At 38.5% G+C, this 21,803-nt stretch overlaps 3 protein-coding genes and 1 pseudogene across 3 annotated transcripts; 2 read left to right on the top strand and 2 right to left on the bottom strand.

Annotated features, from left to right (window-relative positions):
- The first annotated feature begins 1,990 nt into the window (after positions 1 to 1,990).
- LOC121234891 lies at positions 1,991 to 5,167 on the top strand (annotated as a pseudogene).
- A 1,874-nt stretch (positions 5,168 to 7,041) lies between these two features.
- LOC121234892 (ER membrane protein complex subunit 8/9 homolog) lies at positions 7,042 to 11,067 on the top strand. The gene is given in 7 exon segments (XM_041131028.1): positions 7,042 to 7,120; positions 7,123 to 7,247; positions 7,832 to 7,919; positions 7,922 to 7,977; positions 8,074 to 8,133; positions 10,380 to 10,546; positions 10,691 to 11,067. Coding segments are annotated over 7 exon segments (606 nt in total). The 3' UTR covers positions 10,722 to 11,067.
- LOC121234890 (oligopeptide transporter 1-like) lies at positions 10,931 to 15,343 on the bottom strand. The gene is given in 9 exon segments (XM_041131027.1): positions 10,931 to 12,043; positions 12,141 to 12,323; positions 12,674 to 12,941; positions 13,065 to 13,368; positions 13,371 to 13,636; positions 13,777 to 13,874; positions 14,043 to 14,194; positions 14,197 to 14,493; positions 15,034 to 15,343. Coding segments are annotated over 9 exon segments (2,265 nt in total). The 5' UTR covers positions 15,110 to 15,343; the 3' UTR covers positions 10,931 to 11,422.
- Positions 15,344 to 17,203: 1,860 nt separating this feature from the next.
- On the bottom strand, positions 17,204 to 21,527 carry LOC121235900 (oligopeptide transporter 1-like). Its single transcript, XM_041132333.1, has 7 exons — positions 21,046 to 21,527; positions 19,921 to 20,366; positions 19,671 to 19,768; positions 19,004 to 19,576; positions 18,614 to 18,881; positions 18,231 to 18,413; positions 17,204 to 18,146 (listed from the first exon to the last, which is right to left on the bottom strand). Exons 1-7 carry the CDS (start codon positions 21,122 to 21,124, stop codon positions 17,526 to 17,528), a joined length of 2,268 nt encoding a protein of 755 aa, XP_040988267.1. The 5' UTR covers positions 21,125 to 21,527; the 3' UTR covers positions 17,204 to 17,525.
- Positions 21,528 to 21,803: the final 276 nt, after the last annotated feature.

Genomic DNA, 21,803 nt, shown 5'->3' with positions numbered 1-21,803 from the left:
CTTTTTGGAGAAGAGGAAGAAGACGGACTAAGATGAACTTTTGTGAAGAAAAAAAAAATGACCATGGGAACCTAAAGTGTTTTGTGGAAAAATATATGACTTAAGGTTTAACTTTTGTGGAAACATTTTTTGATAGTCTCTTGTTTTGGGAACAAAATGAACATATCTATCTTTTGGATACTTTTAATATGAAATCTTATGTTGATGGCAATGTTTGAGTTATGCATAGTTTTAAGGTACCATGTGCTAAAGCAATTGCTTTAGGCGTTGCCTAGTTTCACGTGAACCATATATATTCTGCTGCATTACTTATTGCATACTGCTAGTATACCTAGGAGCGTTGCATATTTTCTGTCATATATGAGGGGTATGTAGCCATATGTTATATGTCTCGACGTTTCAGTCATTGTCCGATCACAAGTGAGGCATATGGGTGCCACACGAGTCGACCTTGACAATCGCCTATGATTACCAGCATTAAAGGATACACGCTGGCATGTGAACGAGTAGCATGAACAACCTTCCATTATCTGACAATGGGGACAAGAAGTGACTACGTCAATCTTCAACTGTAAAGCACCTCCTAGGAAGCTATGCCACATTTATGGAGCCACCTTAGGAGGCACGTCACATTAATGATGTTGTCTCAGATGCCACGCCACACATTAAAGGCGATGATCGAGGCCACTGTGGGTGTGACGCAAACCTTTGACGCAAGGTATGAAAATGTCCCCTCCGAACTCTTGTATAAATGTTATGATCCAGGTACGAATGTGACTCTCTAAACTCTACGATTCTCTGGCATTTCACCCAGACAAACTACTAACTTTGACATCGAAGGCTCCCCGAACCACCCCCAAACCCATCCTTGTCTTTGTGATCGCAGGTGGAAACATCCCATTTGGGCATTACCTCCTAACAAGGTTGATCTGTTCGGATTTTGGTCCAAGATGACCTTTTTTTTATTATTGATTTTGACGATTAGATCTCTCTATGAATGGAAAAGAGGTGCTTCGGATTGGGAGTAATCACTAGTGATAGGGGAAAATAGAGGGAAGGGCAAAGGAAAGAGTGATGCCTACATTAAATCAATTGATTCGTCATGGTAGAGAAGAAAAATGGCTCACGAACCGTACTTGAACTTCGGATCAATGTGCCCAGAACCCGGGTTGCAGGAACTTAGCTTAGGTGTATGAAACATGATTTTAAGATCCCGTTTGGAGACAAGAAAATGTTTCATCTCATCTCATCATTATAATTTTTTCAAATTACCACACAAAATATAATAGATAATTCAACTTTTTTAAATCTCAAAATAATAATAATATTTAAAAATAATATTTTGATAATATTTTATTCAATTTTCAATTTGCATTTCAACCCATATCATCTCAACTTACTATTCAAACGTCACCTAACATGTTTAATATATATATCATGCATGTTTAAAAAAAAATGTAGCCAAAAGAAAAAGTAAGAGTAATGTTATATATCACACTCTCATATTACTTTCATTATTCTATGTAAGATATAACACATTTATCATCATTAAATGATACATTTAGTGTAATGTATAAAATTATCCAAAAACACAATCAAATATTTGTTGGAGTGGATTGAAATGTGGGGACTTGCTCTCGAAGGAAGGGGCAAATTAGAAGTTTCACACACACACACATCTTCTTTTTATATTCTCTACTCGCATATTTCCCGTCGAGTAATTCTACATACAATGGTAAAGTGCGTAAATGCTACGTAATCGTTTTGAAAAGAGTGAGGTTCACTATTAATTTTTTTTTTTTATGGGAGTCCCATATTTTAGTTACTTTTTTTAAAACGATTATGCAACGGTTGCACAATTCACAATTATAAATATCTTTTCTCATCTCCAAAAACCCCCCAAGTTCTAACCCATTCATCATCCCCAAGCTCTCGATCCTTTTAGTTATCCCTCCTCTACAACGTCCATCCCCAAACCAATTCACATGCAATGACGTCGAAATCCAAGAGCGATAACCCACACTCAGGCAATGGTGCTAGTCTTGGGTTCCTCTCTCTCTTTCTCTCTCTCTCTCTCTCGATTTTTTGCTTCCGTTGGTTCCCTAATAAAATCGATGGTTAAAAAGAGAAGCATAATGGATAATTCTAGATCTGTATGATTTCTTGCTTAATTTCTATTGGCTCCTACTTATTTTCTTGGCAACCAAAGAGGGACATATTCTTTTCTTTTTTTCCTTCAATCTTTTGTGTTTTCTAATATTTCGTGATTTGTATGTTCTGAAATTCAGAAAGATTTTCATCGGAGGATTGCACAAAGAAATGAGCTTTGGTTAGTTTATTGTCTTTTTTCTTTTTACGTTGTATATATGCGTGTTTCAAGAAAGGTTAAAAACATGAAGAACTCGAAACTGAGTTTGAAGATATTACGCGTTTCATCAAATTTATTGATAAATTTGAAGAAGGGGCCTGCTTAAAAGATAAGTTAAGCTTACTCATATATGTGTCCTATGTACTTGGACCATGCCTGTTACCTTATTAATAAAGGTTCTTGATTACCTATTAAAATTAACATGAGAGAAGCCTTATGCTTAGATATGGCTACTTTTAATGTAATTTGTACCTTTATGATTTAATTTGTTGATTTGATTAATGTATGTAAGGGGGTAGACCTTTTCTTTCTTCTCTGGGGTAGTTTGTATATGAGTTGCTCAGTTGGGTTGGTTTGTCCGATCTGCCTATGATTGTGTCTTTGGAAGGAGAGGAATGAGAGAAGCTTTGAAGATTGTGAGTGGTCAATGGATGAAATTAGAACTTTCTTTTTTAATATTTTGTTCTATTGGTTGATTGTAATTGATTTTAATAGCATGGATATGAATTTCTTGTATCACTAGAACATTACACCTAGGTGTTGTTCTTGTATATGTCCCGCGTACTTGGGCTATTGCCTATTCTTATGATCAATAAATCTCATTTACTGATTAAAAACAATTGGGTTGGTATAATGAAGTTTATGGCTATGGAGACCATAGATGTAAGGGAATTGAAAATGTTATATATGGATATCACTTTATTAAGCTGAATATTTTTTTGTGTGTTTAATTGCGTTTCTTACAAGTTTTGTTTATATTTTTCCTTTTGTTGTGTTTTTTTTTTTTGTGACTATTAGGGATGTTTAGGAACCACTTTGAGAAATATGAGAGATAACAAATGTTGTAATCATGAGAGATCAGTACACTAATCAGCCCAGGGGTTTTGGGTTCATCACCTATGCTGATCCTTCAATGGTTGACAAGGTTATTGAAAACACACATATCATCAACGGAAAACACGTAACCATGGCTCTCTAATGCTTCCCATGCATCACAATCTGCATTTAATTTTTAATTCTCTTAGTTAACATGTAGAACAATGAAATTTAATAATATATTTTTGTACATTGAGGTGTTCTTTGTCCATCTCTTCTCCCTGGGGCCGGGGCAAATGATGGGCTCATACTTAGATGCTGTGAAACAACTGGTGAAAAGAAAGTGTCATATTAAGGATTTATTAGTTGTGAAAATACTTTACAATTAATTGGCCCTAAGAAAGGTCTTCAGTCGATTCTAAATTATTTACATGTATCTTTGCTTGGTTCTTTAGAAACCACACGGCATATATTGTTTAGTAGTTGACTTCTTTTCCAATCTACAAAAGTTCACTTCTAAGTGGTGTGATTTGGGCCATTTGCATTTTCTGGGTAAAAATGGATGGATTGAATGATGCTTTGACAAGCCAAAGATAACTTAGGTTCTTATCCCAGAAAACCAAAATCACGGAGCAAGCAAAGCTCTTTCCTGAGAGGAAACTTGTCAATCCCTCAAAATGGGATCTGGGATTTTCACTTAGTATAGTATAGTCATGTAAATATCCTTTTTGTATGCTACTCATTTGTATGGTAATAAAGTATTTTGGTATTATAAAATATAAGTTTCACTAAGTTAGATTTGAGCAGGTTGAGATTAAGAGGACCATTCCGAAAGGCCAAGGGCAGTCAAAGGATTTCCAAACAAAGAAGATATTTGTTGGTGGTATTTCATCATCAGTCATTGAAGGTACACAACTTTTAATTAATGTTATTTTGTTATGTCTCAACTGAATATGCATTCTACGTTCTAGATTATGGTATGTCTTTTTTCATTTTTATTTGATTGGCTTGTTTAATTTCTTCAAAGGAGTTCAAGAATTGCTTCTCCAAGTATGGGAAGTGCTGGAACACCAGATCATACGTGATCATGAAACCCAGTGATCTCAAGGCTTTGGATTTATAATTTTTTACACTGATGAAGTTGTAGATGAAATATTATCGAATGGAAATATGATTGAAATGGCGGGTACCTAGGTGAGCTTGTTTAGGTGGAGTCCAAGAATTCAACATATGAATCAATACATGTTAATCATGGAGTATGCATCAGTGCATTCTCTGTATTTATTTATAAGACACATTTTTAAAGGTCATTATTTGTTTAGTTTTGAAGTTTTTAACCAAACAAATTCTTGTAATCATCTGTTACTAATTTTAGGTGCAGGTTATTACAGGTATAGAACTTCTCAGGAGAGGCTTATCATGGTAGTTTATGCAGCAGAAACTAGGTTAACTAAGTTGCTTTATTGTAGGTGGAGATCAAGAAAACTGAACCAAAGAAATCCTCAAACCCACCACCTGCTCTTGCATATGATAGCAACTTTAGGTCTCGTTCTTTTAATGATGGCTACAGTGGTTTTGGCTGTTCTTATGGAGGTTTCGATGGAGGGTTTGATCCTTGTCCCTACAAGATAGCAGGTCTTGGCAGTAGGCTTGGTGGTGGATATGGCTATGGTGGTGGTGGATATGGTGAATTTAGAGGTGGTTATGGGGGTTTTGGATCCAGTAGCTTAGGTGGCTACCGAAGTGAGTCTTCCCCTGGTTATTCTAGTCGCTTTGGACCTTATGGTGGTGGCTTTGGGGTGGTTATGGTAGTGGGTTAGGTGGATATGGCCAAAGGGGGGAAGGCTACGGAAGTTACGGAAGTTCAGGCTATGGTGCTGGTTATGACTTTGGGCCTGGTGCTAGTTACGATGGAGCAGGTGGGCTGTATGGAAGGGGGGAGGCTACAGTGGCAATAGTTGGTACCACCCCTATGGAAGGTAGAGTTGAAAGGCAGTAGCTAGTATCCTCCTTGTCGGGGGTAGAAATGAAGTGTCTTCGATGCAATTGCTTAAGCTTTGCCATAGAAATTTTTCACTGGCTCCTATAGTTTTGTTCCTCATGCATTGATAGACACTTTCTCACAACTACTAAAGGTCTCCTTCTACTGCTAGAGGGAAAGCTTTAAAAGATCGGAAGAGTTCTGCTCGACTTTCCTCTATTGTATGGCTTAGAGAAACTAATAGAATGATTCGGATGAGTCTCCTCCCCCATCTAATATTAAAAGTCATGTGTAGTCTAATTTCGTTTTAGCATGTTATGTAGATTGTTAGACTATAGCTATCTTATGGGGTGTTTGTTATAATCTACTTTAGTTCGATCTAGATAGGCATTCTTATGGTTGTTTATACGTGATTAGCCTCTTATACATTAGCATTGGGGCACCTTTTAGTGTTCAACGCAGATAGTTTTGCGTTATAGGAATTTTGTTGGGGGATAGACCCAGAATTTAGATATGCAAGCAATTGTGTTTTGACATAAACTAAAGACTTTATAGTTGCTACTTGGTGGTGGAAAATCATGTCATTTTCATCTTGGTCAGTTGAAGTGAAGACACGTCTATGCAAAAATTAAGACAAAGAGGTGTTGAGAGACGTCGATGTTCATGTTCTTAAAGTTGTGCAAATAAAACTTAAAAAGGATTTGCCAAATCCAATGTGGGGGCATTCACAATAGAGCATTTTTACATAGCAGCCACTGTAGCTGTGCACACATTACACACAAATACATGCCTGCTTCTGGTCCATTTGTTTTTTTTGTTTTTGGTTGCAAAACGCACAGACGGCTACCCCTCTCTCTCTCTTCCTTTGTCTCTCATCATCTCTCTCTCGTCTCTCTCTCATCAACGACTTTCTCTCTCTCGCCGTCTCTTTCTCTCTCCTCAACTCTCTCTCTCATCATATCTCTCCTCGACTCTCTCTCTCCTTGACTCTCTCTCTCATCCCTCATGCTCTCTCTCTCTCTCATCGTCTCTTTCTCTCATCTCGGTCTCTCTTTATCATCTTCGCTTTCTCTCTCTCATCTCGATTTTCTCTCTCATCTCCGCTCTCTCTCATCGTCACTCTCTCTCTCTCTCATCATCGATCTCCCTCTCCATCTCGATTTCTCTCATTAGCTCTCTCTCACATCTTGGTCTCTCTCATTCATATCCGCTCTTTCTCTCATCAGCTCTCTCTCAGTCGAATTTGGGAGATGTATATTGTAGGATGTTTTTCGTTATTTTACTTATGCCACGTAGAGTGTGCAGCGGCTACTCCCACTACAATGGCTTCTCCCATATTTTTTCTTCACAATAAATGTTATCTGTTGTTATCATCCGACTGAAATGAGCAATCATTGAAAAGCCCAAATAAGAAAATTTAATGTATTTTACTATTCAATTTTGTTGAAACACCACGATATTTGTTTTAATGTGAATCCATAATAACTCATTCCTCCTAAAATCCAAATTATAATCAAAGATGATATATATATATATATATAAATATTGATAAGAAACTCATTCCAACCAATAAAAAGATCCTTTTGAGAAATTAAAATAATAAACAACACACCAAACTATGCTTTTGAGTAAAAAAAAAAAAATCGTAGATTAGGGAATAAAACCGGAAATCAAACGACGTCGTGGGTGCTATATATCCATCCGTCCATCCATCTTTAGCAGATTCCTGCAAATATTCGAGTCCAGTGAGCTCTGAAGGCTCTCCGTCTCCCCCCCCACCTCTCTCTCTCTCTCCGCCCGATCGACTCCTTTTGAATCATCTGCTGATCTCTTTCGCGTCAACGATTCATTGACAGTTTCAGAAACTCACCGAGTCATGGGCGGCGAGTCACGTTTCGAAATCTCACAGAACGCGTACGTAAAGCTTGTCCTTCATGCCCTCAAGCACAAATCCTCCCCGTCAACGGGGTCCTACTCGGCCGCGTTTCCCCCCAAAAAGATGTCGTCGAGATCACCGATTCCGTTCCTCTCTTCCACTCCCACATCGGCCTCCTCCCCCAGCTCGAGATCTCCCTCATCCTCGTATTGTCCATTCTCTCTCTCTCTCTCTCTCTCTCTCTCTCTCTCTCTAGGATTTTCATGATGTCCTATCCGTTTGTTTCCGAGTAAATTGAAAAATTAAACAAAGAAAAATAATTACCTGGAAAATATTCCGCTCAGATTCATCTGAAAATCTATTTCGATTGTTTCATATTTTAGTTATCAGGATAACTCCAGGTGCAAGAGTTCACAAAATGTTAATCGTAATTTTTTAAATATATAATTCTTCTTTTCCCAACTCAATATTGTACGCACAAACTACTGCGCTATAATGAATGACGAACAAACTGAGGCTTATGTATTTAATTAAGCATGGAAGTGGTAAAATCTTAATCGCCATCGAAAGGCTACAGGATGCTACTCAGTAGTTTAGGGATATTCGGTTTGATGTAGTCAAATGGATCTGTATAGACAGTGGCTAATTTCACATTGTAACAGACAGCGGCTATAGTTGTTTTATTCTTAACGAGGAAGATCTCTCTTTGGAAATGTTATACCAGTTGAGCATGTGCAAAAAATTACTGGTTTTTTTGTTGAACACAAGCTTGGTTGGATTCTTTTTGTAGATAGAGGAGCATTATGCCACAAAAGGTGTAAATATTGTGGGCTATTTTCATGCAAACGAGAGGTTTGATGATTATGAACTTGGCAGCATGGCAAGAATATTGGCGATCACATCTACCGGTACTTTCCACAAGCTGCCGTTCTTTTGGTACGTGATTAGATTCATAAACACATACAGATGTTGGAATGGTTTTGCTTGTGTTAATTGCTGAGTTTTAACCTCATATTGTTTGACCTTTTGCAGTTGGATAACAAAAAGCTTGAGGCTTTACCCAAGGGTAAGGACGGGAGCCCAGTAATGCAGGTCAGTACTCTTGTTATTTGCATTGGTAGAGTTTTTTTTTTTTTTTTGCTTTTATAGGACATAAGGGTTTTTGCACTAAAGGCAATTTAGTTTAAGTTTAGCACAGGATTGATTATCTGGGTTCTTTGAATTATTTTCATATAACCATATAATTTTGGCATTAAATTTCAGAAAGGAATGATAGGTGTTTTAGTAACAAGGAACATACAGTGGGGGAAATCTGGAATTTTTTTGTATTATCTCTTTTACAGTGGTTTTCTGCTATTGTATTGAAGGGTGGGAATGTCCATGAGTTTCTATCTTCTTTTCAGCTCACTAGAATGTAATTAGGTGTCTCACTTTGTATACTTCCTGTGTACTTGGGCTTTGCCTAGTTTCATTCTATTCAATAAAGCTACTTATTTACTTATAAAAAAAAAAAAAAAAAAAAAAAATTTGGCATTAAATTTGGAAGCTGATGGCTTGTAATGTTCTGCTGAATTTGAAACCATGGTGGGAATATCGTGCATGATGCTGCGGTATTGCAGTTGGAGTAGGCTTTAATGCTGTGTTATACAATTTTGAAATCAAACGAATTTTTTAGGGTTCATATACATAATTCTATGGTGCAGTTATATTGGCATTGAGTATACAGTAGATAAATTAATGGAAATTTTCTAGAAATGATGTGGTAATTTGCGTTTATGATGGGAATAAAGTAACTAGAGTATACCTTAAAATTACTTCCTACAAGAAATTGACAACCCAAATATCTTCCTTGAAATTGCCCTATTCCAACTCCAAAAGTTCATGAACATTTTTAGAAGATTGAAGATATCAAATTGCCCTAGTGACTTTTAGATTACATCCTTAAAGGCTTACTGTTAAAGCTATTGTCAAAATTGATAATACACCACCTAATCCTTAGCTTCCTGTAGTCATAAATGACATACACAAAATTAATTTTTCTTCACTTTTTAACATTTGTATTACCATATTCAAGAGAAATTTATATGCCCCTGAGTTGATTTAAAAAAGATCTAGTTCTTCTTTGAGTTTTTATTTGTTGAAGAGCTGCTTTCCCTCAAGATTCGAACTGTCCACACATAGCTGCTTCAGACTAGGGCTGGGCTCCGACTCCGACGGAGTCGGAGTGATCGTTTCCGACCTCCGACTCCGACAAGAGTCGGAGCCAAATTGGAGCTCCGACTCCGACTCCGACTCCGAATTGGAGTCGGAGTCCGACTCCGATCGGAGGTCGGAGCTCCGACATCCTATCGGAGCTCCGACCTCCTATAGGAGCTCCGACATAAGATCGGAGCTCAACGTGCGCTCGACGTGGCGCTCGAACGGAACTCTTTCAGAGAGGTTCGCTCGACTTCCGCTCGACATGTCGCTCGAGCGAACCTCTCTGGAAGAGGTTTGCTCGACTTCCGCTCGACATGTCGCTCGAGCAGAACTCTTCCAGAGAGGTTCGCTCGACATCCGCTCGACATGTCGCTCGAGTGAACCTCTCTGTAAGAGGTTTGCTCGACTTCCGCTCGACATATCGCTCGAGCAGAACTCTTCCAGAGAGGTTCGCTCGACTTCCGCTCGACATGTCGCTCGAGCCAATGTTCAATACAACGTGTGCTCGACTTGCGCTCGACACCTCGCTCGAGCGCAAGTGTACAGTAAAAAAAATTTCGAAGTCGGAATCGGAGCTTCTTGGAGCTCCGACTCCGACTCCGACTCCGACTCCGAATACATATTCAGAGCTACTCCGAATTCCGATGACTCCGACAAAGTCGGAGTCGGAGTCGGAGTCGGAGCGGAAGTCGGACGGAGTCGGAATTTTCGGAATTTTGCACACCCCTACTTCAGACCATCTCCAAGTGCCCCTCTCCATCAAGATTTGTAGTGTTTACTTTTATTATCTCCCTTTTTTTTTGGGGGGGGTTGAGTTGGTAAGAGATATTGGTCTCCCTTGATGATCAGTCTAGAACAGCATGTTGGTCTTCTAATAATCAGTTCATCCTGACGTTTCCTTTCTCAGGTAAATATAATCTTAAGGGGATCACCTTCTAATTTAATATCTGCTGATAAGAAACTTGAAATCGTGAAAACTTATTTGTGAAGATTTAAATAACAAGGCTTTCAAACAAACTTAGCAATAATTCTACTGTTATGGTAATTTAGTCGCTGTTCTGCTTCACAATTCTCAGAGTCATTTTCGCATGCTTTTTCTGTCAACCAAAGTTTCATATGTTCTTTTCCTTGCAAATCAGATTTACACGAGGGATGCATCAAGGATTTGGAAGTTAGCTGGATCCGAGGGAAGCAGCCAGTTAACCATTAAGGAGCCATCAGCAAATGTAGTCCTGCTGGATTATATTTCAACTGAAAAATGGAAGGATATTGTAGATTTTGATGACCACCTTGATGACATCAGCAAGTAAGCACTGACGGCCATGTCTTTATTCTCTCTTCTTCCTCCAATTTCAGTTGTTATGCAGTTAATTGTTACTAATTTAGACCGTTCTGTATGAGATACTGTTACCAATTGAGAATGTTCTGTGTGATAAACTTTTTATTGCAGGGACTGGCTGAATCCTGAACTCTTCAAGTAATCTTGTCCTTGGTTGCTGTTTATCTGCCACCATTTGGTAGTGCAGCACCTGATGTGTATGCTTAACTGAGTTTCTTATGCTGGATTTGGGATGACAAAGGCTGAATTGATCCGCTGGTTTTGGGGATGAGGCTAAATTGATCAGAGAATTAAATCAATGAGGGGCGAATGCGTGTTTGACTTTGAGAGATTGTCTTGGTTTATGTTCGATTGAGAATGTATTCTAATGTTTTTTTTTTTTTTTTTTTTTTCTTAAACTTTAAAATGAGAACCTCTGTGGTTTCGTACATAAAAAAGAATTCCGGCTAAATTATCTGATTATAGAGTTGGAATGAAAGTTTTTCAAATCATGGCACTCTTTTCAATGTTATCTTAATCTTGGTATTGCGCATCTAAACAGTTCAATTGTATTCCATATTCTGTCATATGCGCAAATTCGCATTCTTGTATGTCGCTCTAAAAACCAGATATAAGTACTCTAATAATAAGAACCATAATTTAATTACAAAAGGATGAAAAAAGGAGTGATCCTGTACAATGCCTTATCTCCCTATATCAAGAAACTAAGTTCAAATTAATGAAATTTATTACTGCTTCATCTTCAACGTTCGTCAGCATTGGCGGAACTGGAATGGAACATCATGTGTGCAAGAGAAGACATAAGCCATATGCTTTTGATGTTTCCTTTCCTTCAAAAGTATCTCAAAGAACAGGGCAGCCCTCAATCGCAACCCCAGGTGCTGTGGGGCACGAAGCCAATGGACAGTGGTCATCGCTGTCCAGACCCCACCATTGTGGACCATTGACATCCTTGGATTGAAGGGCGAAGAAAATGATAACTCCCATAAAGGCAACCCCAGCATCCAAAGCAGCAGATAAGATGTAGTTATGCCTTGCCCACCATCCTTTGAACTTTCTGTAGACATAGAAGTTGAAGAAAATTCCAACTGCTCCCCAAGCCCAATAGTTCACTGCTCTTGTTGGTGGCATTCCAGATGTAGCTCCAAGCAGGATAGGCATGTTTATTAGCCTAAGCCACTTTTTGTTGGGGTATTTGCGGGAGAGCAGCCAGCCTGGAATAGGGGACAGCAAGCCGATAATGAAGAACCAGTTCATCCCCGGGTAAACACCCTCACTTCCAAACATTCTGAGAGGGCCTATGATTCCCCATATAATGGAAGCATTGTAGAAAACCTCATCTCCAGGGCATGTCCATGGACTCCCCTCTGGCAACATTGATACGTCACAGATGTGCTCAATAGTTGTAAGAAGCCACCATGCGGTGCCGAAGTAGACACTTGAAGCAACCAACGTTCCTACTAACTGAGAATACAAATTATCCGAAAGATCAGCCTTCATGAGTTATAAGAAATGTGAACAGAACTTCTCAAATAAGTCTTATTGCTCATAATGTACCAACCTGTACAATGAACATGGATTTTGGAGGGATCTTCATATAGTGACCCAATTTGAAGTCATTAAGAAAAGTGAGTGCTTGTGCCATGCTAATATAGCCATAAGTCTTGAAAGCCACATTAGCAAGAGGCTTTCCTGGATATATATACCCAATGACCAACTCTGTAATCACGTTTAGCCCTGGTTGCTGCAATTAACATCAAGACAGTTTATAGAGATGGGCCGTCCGTACAAAAATGCATAAATTAATGATAAAAAATAAATAAATTAATCTTGATAGAAAGTGGAAAAGCTCCAAGGTAAAACACATAAAAGCCGAGTCTATCCCCTTGACCAAGATGGTGGCCAATCCCATGACCAAGGAACTGTGTTTGGAGATATTAAGAGAGCATGTAGCTAATATGAGATCGAAAAACAACTAGTTTTTGTTATTTACAAAAACCGATCCTACGTATACATTTTCCAACAGATAAATGCATGTTTGTTGTCCTTTTTCATCCATTAAATTAGAACGAAGTTGTTTAGTCAGCATCATACCTGGTTTGTTGTTGCTTGAATTATTCCAATGGGTAAGGTGAAAAATAGCGCAATCCCGCAAGCGAGTAAGAGTCCCCACCACGGGAGTTGGACCTGTTTGTGAAAACCTTCACAAGTATATAAGGAAAGAGCCACCATTGAAATTAAGATGACATGAAACCACCATTGAGGGACTTGTTCATAATTCTTCTTCATCAGCCTTGTATGCACGTCCGATAAATTATCTTTTGCTGCAACTGCTGTCCTTTTCCACAGTCGCCAAATTTCGCTGCTCAATTTTATCCCAAAACAGATAAAGCAATGAGAGTTAGGAAAAGCTTGTGTTAACTCAAAAGAATGATAGCACGGTAAATGGAGCAAAACCAGACGTAATTGATGTTAAGAAGCGTACCTTCCATGGAAGAGGACAACGTGTGAAATAGTAGCTGTTAGAGTAGCAAAGCTCAACCCGTAGGTGAAGGCAAAAAAGACACTTAGATAAAGTTTGCTGTAACTATTATAACCCTCGTAATCAATATCGAAAGTCTTGGAATTCAGAACTCTGGATAAGTTGTAAGGTTGACCACTATGGTCGAAAGTGTGGGAGGAAAATATTGGAAACTTTTTAGCATCATATGCATTGCTCCAATAAGCAATCGGGTTAATGATGTAGACAACCAAGATAAATCCCACTAAAGTATTGACGATGGCAAACCCGGATAGGCTAAAGGGCTGCCCAAGAAGCCAGCTACAGTAGACCAGTCAAGACCAATTGAGCCTACTCCAAGGCCATGGATGCCTCCACCAATCTGTTGGGCAGTGATGGAGTCCTTCCAGATCCAACAAACGAAGGAGAGAGCTGATATTGAAGGGAAAAGATAGCTCGGGATGAGGTAGTAAGCAAAGCCCGCTACAAATACCAGGAAGAAGAATTGTAGTCTTGTTAGTCCTCCCTTGGGTCTCTTTTCCTTTTCGTGCAATGCCTACATTTCATATGTATAATTCGGCTAAATATGAGGGAGTTATATCCAGAATTATACATTTCACGTGTGTATTTCGGCTCAATATGAGGGAGTTATCAAACAGTTGCTTTATATGAGAGACAGGTAGGGAGAATGTAGGACCTGAATAGAGAGACCTGGACCAGGTTTGCGGGCCACCACATATAAGGCGAGTCAACAAGGTACTTTCTAAACAGTCCAGCCCATCCATACCCAAGCATCTGAAAATTTAATGTACAAACAATGAGGTACGGTTAAAAAATAATCAGAACCATGTATGAGTACTGAAGGCACTTTTTGTATCGCATACAGATTAAAGGGGATGACGTTTTCGCAGGCACTCTATAGCCATGACGAGATTGAAATGAAAAGACGAAACCCAACTGTACCTGAGTAGTTTGTACCAACAAAAAGGCTGCAGCTGGATGGATATCCCTGTGGTAGAAAGCCTTGACACTAGATAAAATATTAACTGCATACACTCCACCGGCTCCAGAACCGGCAAAGATGGTGATCAAAACGTGTTCTTTCAGATTGAATGGCCCGGGTTCAATGAGAAGGACCACTTTGTGAGGGGGATTGGTATTGGCTTTGATGGAAGCCATGCAGCCATTAGCTTCCCTATGGGCAGCACAAGAATTTGTGCTGAGACTGATGATATGTAGAGCTGATTTTGGCGGTACCCGAAGAATTGGTTGACAAAAGCGAGGAGGGCACAAGACGTTATCCCAAGAACCCATGTTCGAAATGTCAAGGTCGGTTGTGTTGGGTCATCGGTGGGTGGAACCGTCAGCCTCACTTGCTCAATTGGGCTATCATCGAATTCCTCATCCCCTGCTTCTGTAGAATGGCGACATTTATGAACATTAGAATGTAAAAAAAGAAATCAAAGAAAATAATATTCGAGCAAAAAAAAAAGAAAAGAAAATAACTCTTTCTCCAATAAAACGATATGAACAAATGCATCATTGTGTCCATTATCATGCATACTTGTGTCAAATTTAAAGCATATTCATACGAATGCCATCAATCTTACCGTGTGTTGGATTTACAAGGAAATATTTCACATCCTATGGAATTAAATCGCGACTTATTGCTAATATACGCAAGTAAATATTATCTATGGATTCTGCATATACACGCGTAAGAGAATGTAGTATAGAAAAAGCATGAGGTTGGTGATGGCAACAAACGTAGACGAAGTTTGAAAAACAAGATCTATCAATTGATATACGAAAACATTTAAGGTAGTTAGTTGATTTTAAGCACACCCAACATACGGGAACATTTCATTAATCATAAAAGAATGTGAGGAACAATGAATCAAAAGGTAATGTAGCCATGAATTTTTATTTTTATTTCCGAGAGAGAGAGGATTACTGGTTATGTCGAGATTGGGTTCATGCTCGGCAGGCGACTTGGCTCGAGGGCCTCCGGTTTCAGAGTGACCAGACATGGCTGTCTCTCCCTTCTGCGGTTCTACTGCTTCGATACAAAATGCCAAAAGGTCTAAATGGCTTCTACCAGACGACACTATTTTTATACAGCTCGGTCAATACACGTACAGCGTACTGTCAATGTTACAGGCTGTAAACAACAGCTTATGCACCTAAAATAGAGATTCTTCATCATAATTTGCGTTAACAATGCTATTATAAGCCTGAAATTGGCATTCCTTCCTGGTTTAAGGAAACCCGGCCTGCTAGAATCTCTCTCTTCTGAGATAGTATTTTCCCCAGAATAAGACACCAATAAGGAAATTACATCTGGGCCTACTCTGGAATCTGGATGGATAGATGTCCGTATTTTTCGGTTTTTAATTTCAATATGTATCATTTTCTTATTTACGGTTTTCAACATTAAGATTGCGTTTAGATGTTGAAATGAGTTGAATTGAGTTAAGTTGAGATGATAAAATATTGTTAGAATATTATTTTTTAATATTATTATTATTTTTAGATTTGAAAAAGTTGAATTGTTTATTATATTTTGTGTTGAAATTTGAAAAAATTGTAATAATGAATTGAGATGAATTGAGATGAGTTGAAGATCCAAACAAAACCTAAATTTACGTTTGGCAGTTATTTGAATCTAATGCTTGAAATTTAATGAGATATAGAATCTAAAAGATCGTGTATAAATCCATATATAGAAAGGCCCCCATCATATAATTTCTATCTTTCTGCCTTTTTAAAATATTCTTGTACCTATACTCGAAAGCAAGCCAGATTCGTAAAGGCTCGATCGTATATTCAGATTCATGCATGAAAGATTCAACGAAATGATGCATATAAATAGTTTCCTTCTTTTATCTTCTTCTAATATATATAATTCTAGCTGGCCTGGCCACGTTTCATTACGTGCATGCATTGTTTTTGACTTGTGAATTGGTTATGGTTTCCGAGTATAGTGATGAATTTGACTTCCACAGAGTTTGTGTCCGAACTCTAAGGTCCTGTTTGGATATAGAAATATTATTAATATTAAAAAATAATATTCTAAATAATATTTTATTTAACTCATTTAAAACTATATAATCTCATCTCACTATTTAATTTAAAGTGAGAAGGATAGACAAATAAAGTTCATTCTATGACGTTATTATTGTCCTCATGACTATCTCGGACATCAGTCAGTTCCCAAGAATTCAAAGAGACCTGAAAAATCAGCTATGTGGAACAATCCTCAAAGGAGGTAGATACTAGAAAGGAAGATGATATGCTAAAGAGAAGAACTTGACATGATTAAAATGGCATGCTAACTCAAAGCTTGTTCATGCTTCTATACAACTAGGAAGGAAAAAAATAGCAGCACTGATCATGGAACAGTTTTAGACTCTCCCAATAGCAGCACTGATCATGGATAGAGTACCCTTGGTTCCGGGTGGATATAATAGTGTTGGGACGTTGTGATGGATGATGTACTTAAATTTTTTGGTGACAATTCTCTAGGAAAAGTGATAAATGATATTTATAGCCGTTGATGCACAAATGTTGTTCAATTTCTTTAAAAAAAATAAATAAATATGAGATTCACATAAAATAAATTAATTTTTTAATAATAAACTTCATTCTTTTTTAAAACGATTGCGTGGCGTTTAAATACTCTACAACTATATGTACTCAAGAAGAAAATCTTACAAACTTTACGAAGTTTCGGCTTTATGCTCACTCAGTGGGGTTATTACTGGTAAATAATATCTTCTCAAAATAGATACTGATATCATGTACAAAAATATCTGTGACTCTTTCCATCCAACTATGAGAGATACAGATAAGATGTGACGAGCCAAAATACAGTATTAAAAAAATATTAATGATATACACAATACATTTTCACAACACATTTTTTAATAATGTTGTAAGATAAATGTATTTTTGTAAAGTAATGTTACTTTTATATAGTGTTTTATAAAATTACACTTCATTTAATACATTGTTGTGAAATGCGTTGTGAAAAATTTTGTGTATAAATCATTTGCCTAAAAAACCAAAAGAATGGTTTCGAAGGCAAAGCAGTTTGTTGTGACACACTTCGAAGCAGTTGGAATTCGGAGAATGCCCTGGACTTTTTTGCTGAATATTTTTCTAGTCTTTACACAATTCCTCAACCAAAGATTAGAGCTACGTTCCATTTTGCTGTCTATACTCTACCACGCTCTTTAAATTTGATCTTATGATACAGAGAAAGCCTTGTTATTCAGTGGACATTACTACACACACACGCATTCACTCACCCCCATCATCTACACTACCAGTCCGGCCAACTTCCCCTTTCTTTTGGTTTATTTTTTTCTCGTCATTACCACACTCCAAACCCCGAGACACCTTTACGTCCCATTTTTCATCTCCACCTGCATTTGCTAAGGGATCTCAGAAAACTGGGCACCCCTCAGCCACAACCCCAGGTGCTGTAGGACACGAAGCCAATGGACAGTGGTCACCGCTTTCCAGACCCCACCATTGTGGACCATTGATATCCCTGGCTTGAAGGGCGAAGAAAAGGACAACTCCCATAAAGGCAACCCCAGCATCTAAACCAGCAGATAAAATGTAATTATGTCTAGCCCACCATCCCTTGAACTTTCTGTAAACATAGAAGTTGAAGAATAATCCAACAGCTCCCCATGACCAATAGTTCACTGCTCTACCTGGTGGCATTGCCCCTGTGCCGTTAAGCACGATAGGCATATGTATGAGCGTCAACCACTTGTGCTCGGGGAAATAACGAGAAAGCAGCCAGGCAGGAAAAGGGGCTAGAAAGCCGACGAGGAAGAACCAGTTCATCCCTGGGTAGATACCCTCTTTTGTAAACATTCTCAGTGGGCCTATGACTCCCCATATAATGGAAGCATTGTAGAAAACATCATCCCCAGGGCATGTCCATGGACTGCCCTCTGGCAACTTTGATACGTCACAGATGTTGTCGACATTTGTGAGAAGCATCCATGCCGTGCCGAAGTAAGCACTTGAAGCAACTAAAGTTCCAGCTAACTGAGAATACAAATTAAGTGAAAAATATCAGTCATCTATAAAAACATGTGAACAGGAAAAAGTTTGCTGTTTTAAATTGCCTACCTGTACAATAAACATAGATTTTGGAGGGACCTTCATGTAGTGGCCTAGTTTGAAGTCATTAAGAAAGCTGAGTGCTTGTGCCATGCTAATATAGCCGTATGTCTTGAAAGCCACATTTGCAAGAGGCTTCCCTGGATAAATATACCCGATGACCAACTCTGTAATCACGTTTAACCCTACTTGCTGCAATTAACATCAACACATTTTATTGAGAAATGCAGTGTGAACAAAAATGCAGAACATAATGAAAAACGTTATTAATCCTTTTTTTGTTTTTTTTTTTTTTTGTGTGTTAGATGAGGAGTTGTGAGCAAGCATTATAAAAGCATGTTTAGTGTCCTTTTAAATGCACCGAACACATAATTGTCTAGGCATGATCATACTTGGTTTGTTGTGGCTTGAATTATTCCAACGGGCAAGGTGAAAATAAACGCAATCCCACAAGCCAGTAAAAGTCCCCACCACGGAAGTTGGAGCTGTTTGTCAAAACCTTCACAAGCATACAAGGAAAGAGCCATCGTTGGAATTAAGACTGCAATAAACCACCATTGTGGAACGGTTTCATAATTCTTCTTCATCAGCCTTGAATGTACATCCGAGAAATTTTCTGATGCTGCAGCGGTAGTCTTTTCCCACATTTGCCAAATTGTTCTGCTCGATTTTTTTTTACCGAAACAGAGAAAGCAAAGAAAATAATGATAAAGGTTTTTAACTCAAAAGCACAATATAGCAGTATAGTAGAGCAGAATTCGTAAATGATTTAAGAAGCCTACCGTCCATGGAAGAGGGCAACATGTGTAATAGTAGCTGCTAAAATTGCAAAGCTCAACCCGTAGGTGAAAGTGAAGAAGACACTAAGATAAAGTTTGCTGTAACTGTTGTAACTTGCATAATCAATGTCGAAAGTCTTGGGATTCAGAATTCTGGATATGTTGTAAATTTGACCGGTATTGTCGAAAGTGTGCGGAGAAAAGATTGGAAACTTCTTAGAATCGTATAGGTTACTCCAGTAAGCAGCCGGGTAAATGACATAGATAATCAAGACAAATCCCACCAGAGTATTGACGATGGCAAACCCGGGTGTGGCTAAAGGGCTGCTCAAGAAACCAGCTACAGTAGACCAGTCAAGGCCAAATGAACCTAGTCCAAGGCCATGGATGCCTCCACCAATCTGTTGGGCAGTGATAGAGTCCTTCCAAATCCAACACACGAAGGAGAGAGCTGATATTGAAGGGAAAAGATAGCCCGGGACGAGGTAGTAAGCAAAGCTCGATACAAATACCAGGAAGAAGTATTGCAACCTTGTATGTCCTCCCTTGGGTCTCTTTTCCTTTTCATGGAATGCCCTGCATTTCGTATATTAGTTGGTTCAATACTTGGGTTGTTTGATTAATTTTTTAATCAAACAAAGGTATTTTTTCTAAATAGAGAATGTTGCACCTGAAAAGAGAGACCTGGACCAGATTTGCAGGCCACCACATATAAGGCGAGTCAACAAGGTATTCTCTGAACAGTCCAGCCCATCCGTACCCAAGCATCTAAAAATTTCATGATACATGCAAAACAGAGTGGTAAAAGTAAAATATTACTAGGAACAATGTACATTAAACATTGATATCCGCCATGTGAAAAGCAAGCATAATAATATTGCCATGGTGACATTGAAACGAAAGGAAGAACCCGAATATACCTGAGTAGTCACTGACAATAGAAAGGCTGCTGCTGTAGATATCTCCCTGCGGTAGAATGCCTTGAGGCTAGTTAAAATATGAACTGCATACACTCCACCCGCTCCAGCACTGGCAAAGATGGTGATCAGAACGTGTTCCTTCTGAGTGAATGGCCCTGGATTCAGTGAGAAGGACCACTTTGTAAGTGGGACGCGAATTGGCGTTGATGGAAGCCATGCAGCCATCAGCCTCCCTACTGGGAGCACAAGAATTTGCGCTGAGACTGAAGTAACTGATAGCTGATTTTGGCGGTACCCGAAGAATTGGTTCACAAAGGCAAGGAGGGCACACGATATCAGCCCAAGAACCCATGTTCGAAATGTTAAGGCCGGCTGTGTTGGGTCATCAGTGGGAGGAACCGTCAGCCTAACTTCCTCGATTGGGCTATCATTGACTTCTTCCTCACCTGCTTGTACAGAAGAATGAAAAAAGTTCAAAAAATCATGCAGCCACACAAAAAAAAAAAAAAAAAAATCTTATTTCTTCATTGTTGAGCTGAATAGAATAAAATTACAATTCTGGGTTCTTTTTAGCATATGAAGAAATGTACCATAGCAAACTCCAATCGTATTTCACACCTAGCTAGCTAGTATTGTCATCATTCTCATTTAATTTCTCGTTCAGTTTTCAAGGAAAGACTTGACATCTCTATGGAATTATAACCAGATTAGAGATGAATTAACCATACAATTCTTATCAAGTATTGAAAATTCTGCAGTATCTTTGTGAAGTCCTGATCAGCAGAATGTCGTTTACATTGTCCAGTACTATGCTAGCTTACCAGACAGCTGGCCCTCATTTTCTGCAATTAGGGAAGTATACAGTCTCTCTATATATCTACCCTTTTAACTAAATAGATTCATTAGAAAACACGGTGTAGATTATCACAACCATTCGACAAATGTAAATTCATCAATTATCAGCCAGACATGTCTGTAACCATGTCCTGTAATGAGTTGATTTCCCCAACATAAAGGAACATTCGTCAATCACACCAAAGAACCCGAGGAACGATGAAACCAAGGTTAAAGTGACCATGGCCTTCTATTTTCCCACACAGAGAGAGAGAGAGAGAGAGAGCTTACCTGCTAGCTCAATATTGGGTTCATGATTCTGGGGAAACTTTGCTTGAGGGAGTACTCCCTTTTCAGCGGAACCATCCATGGCTTCTTCTCCCTCTCTTGGACACAGAATGCCAAATCCCTCGACCAATGCCTTCAACCTCACCTTACTATACCAATATATATAACCGTCCTATTCTTTTTTTAAGGCTCTTCACTTCTTGTGTGATACGCGGAGTCAATGTCCGACTGTAACCAACCACATAGGAACATAATATAGAACTCATCGACGTCTACGTAAAGAAAGCGATCGATTTGCATTTCTGGTTCAAAGAAAACTAGCACTTGGCTGTATTAGAGATTCTTCATCGAAAATCACGTGGAGGAAGCTATTAATTTGAATCGCTGGTTCGAAGAAAACTAGAATGTGGCCGTACGTATTCTAGGATCATAAACAGTGGAAACTAAATATACTTATATATATGTTCGACCGTGACTCTAATGACCCAAAAAAGAGGACTAGCATCTTTTATTTTATTTTTGCTATGTATCTTTTCATGAGTCTTGAATATACATACGTTCCGGCACTTTATGAATCTTGCGTACATTTCAATATTGTTGTATCTTCATGCTTAATAAACATCCAAACTGCCTCAAAACATACGGAAAGAAAGGAAGTAATATGTGGGGGGGGGGCCCTTCTATACAAACAAGTATTGCCGGTGGATGTGGGTTGTCGGATTGAGTTTTATTTTTGATTCTGAATTTAAGGGATTGGAGTT

This window comes from Juglans microcarpa x Juglans regia, chromosome 6D, assembly GCF_004785595.1.
Source record: "Juglans microcarpa x Juglans regia isolate MS1-56 chromosome 6D, Jm3101_v1.0, whole genome shotgun sequence".
Taxonomy (NCBI): domain Eukaryota; kingdom Viridiplantae; phylum Streptophyta; class Magnoliopsida; order Fagales; family Juglandaceae; genus Juglans; species Juglans microcarpa x Juglans regia.
Note: the sequence above shows the minus strand (reverse complement) of the source record. Positions and strands in the feature narration are given on the sequence as shown.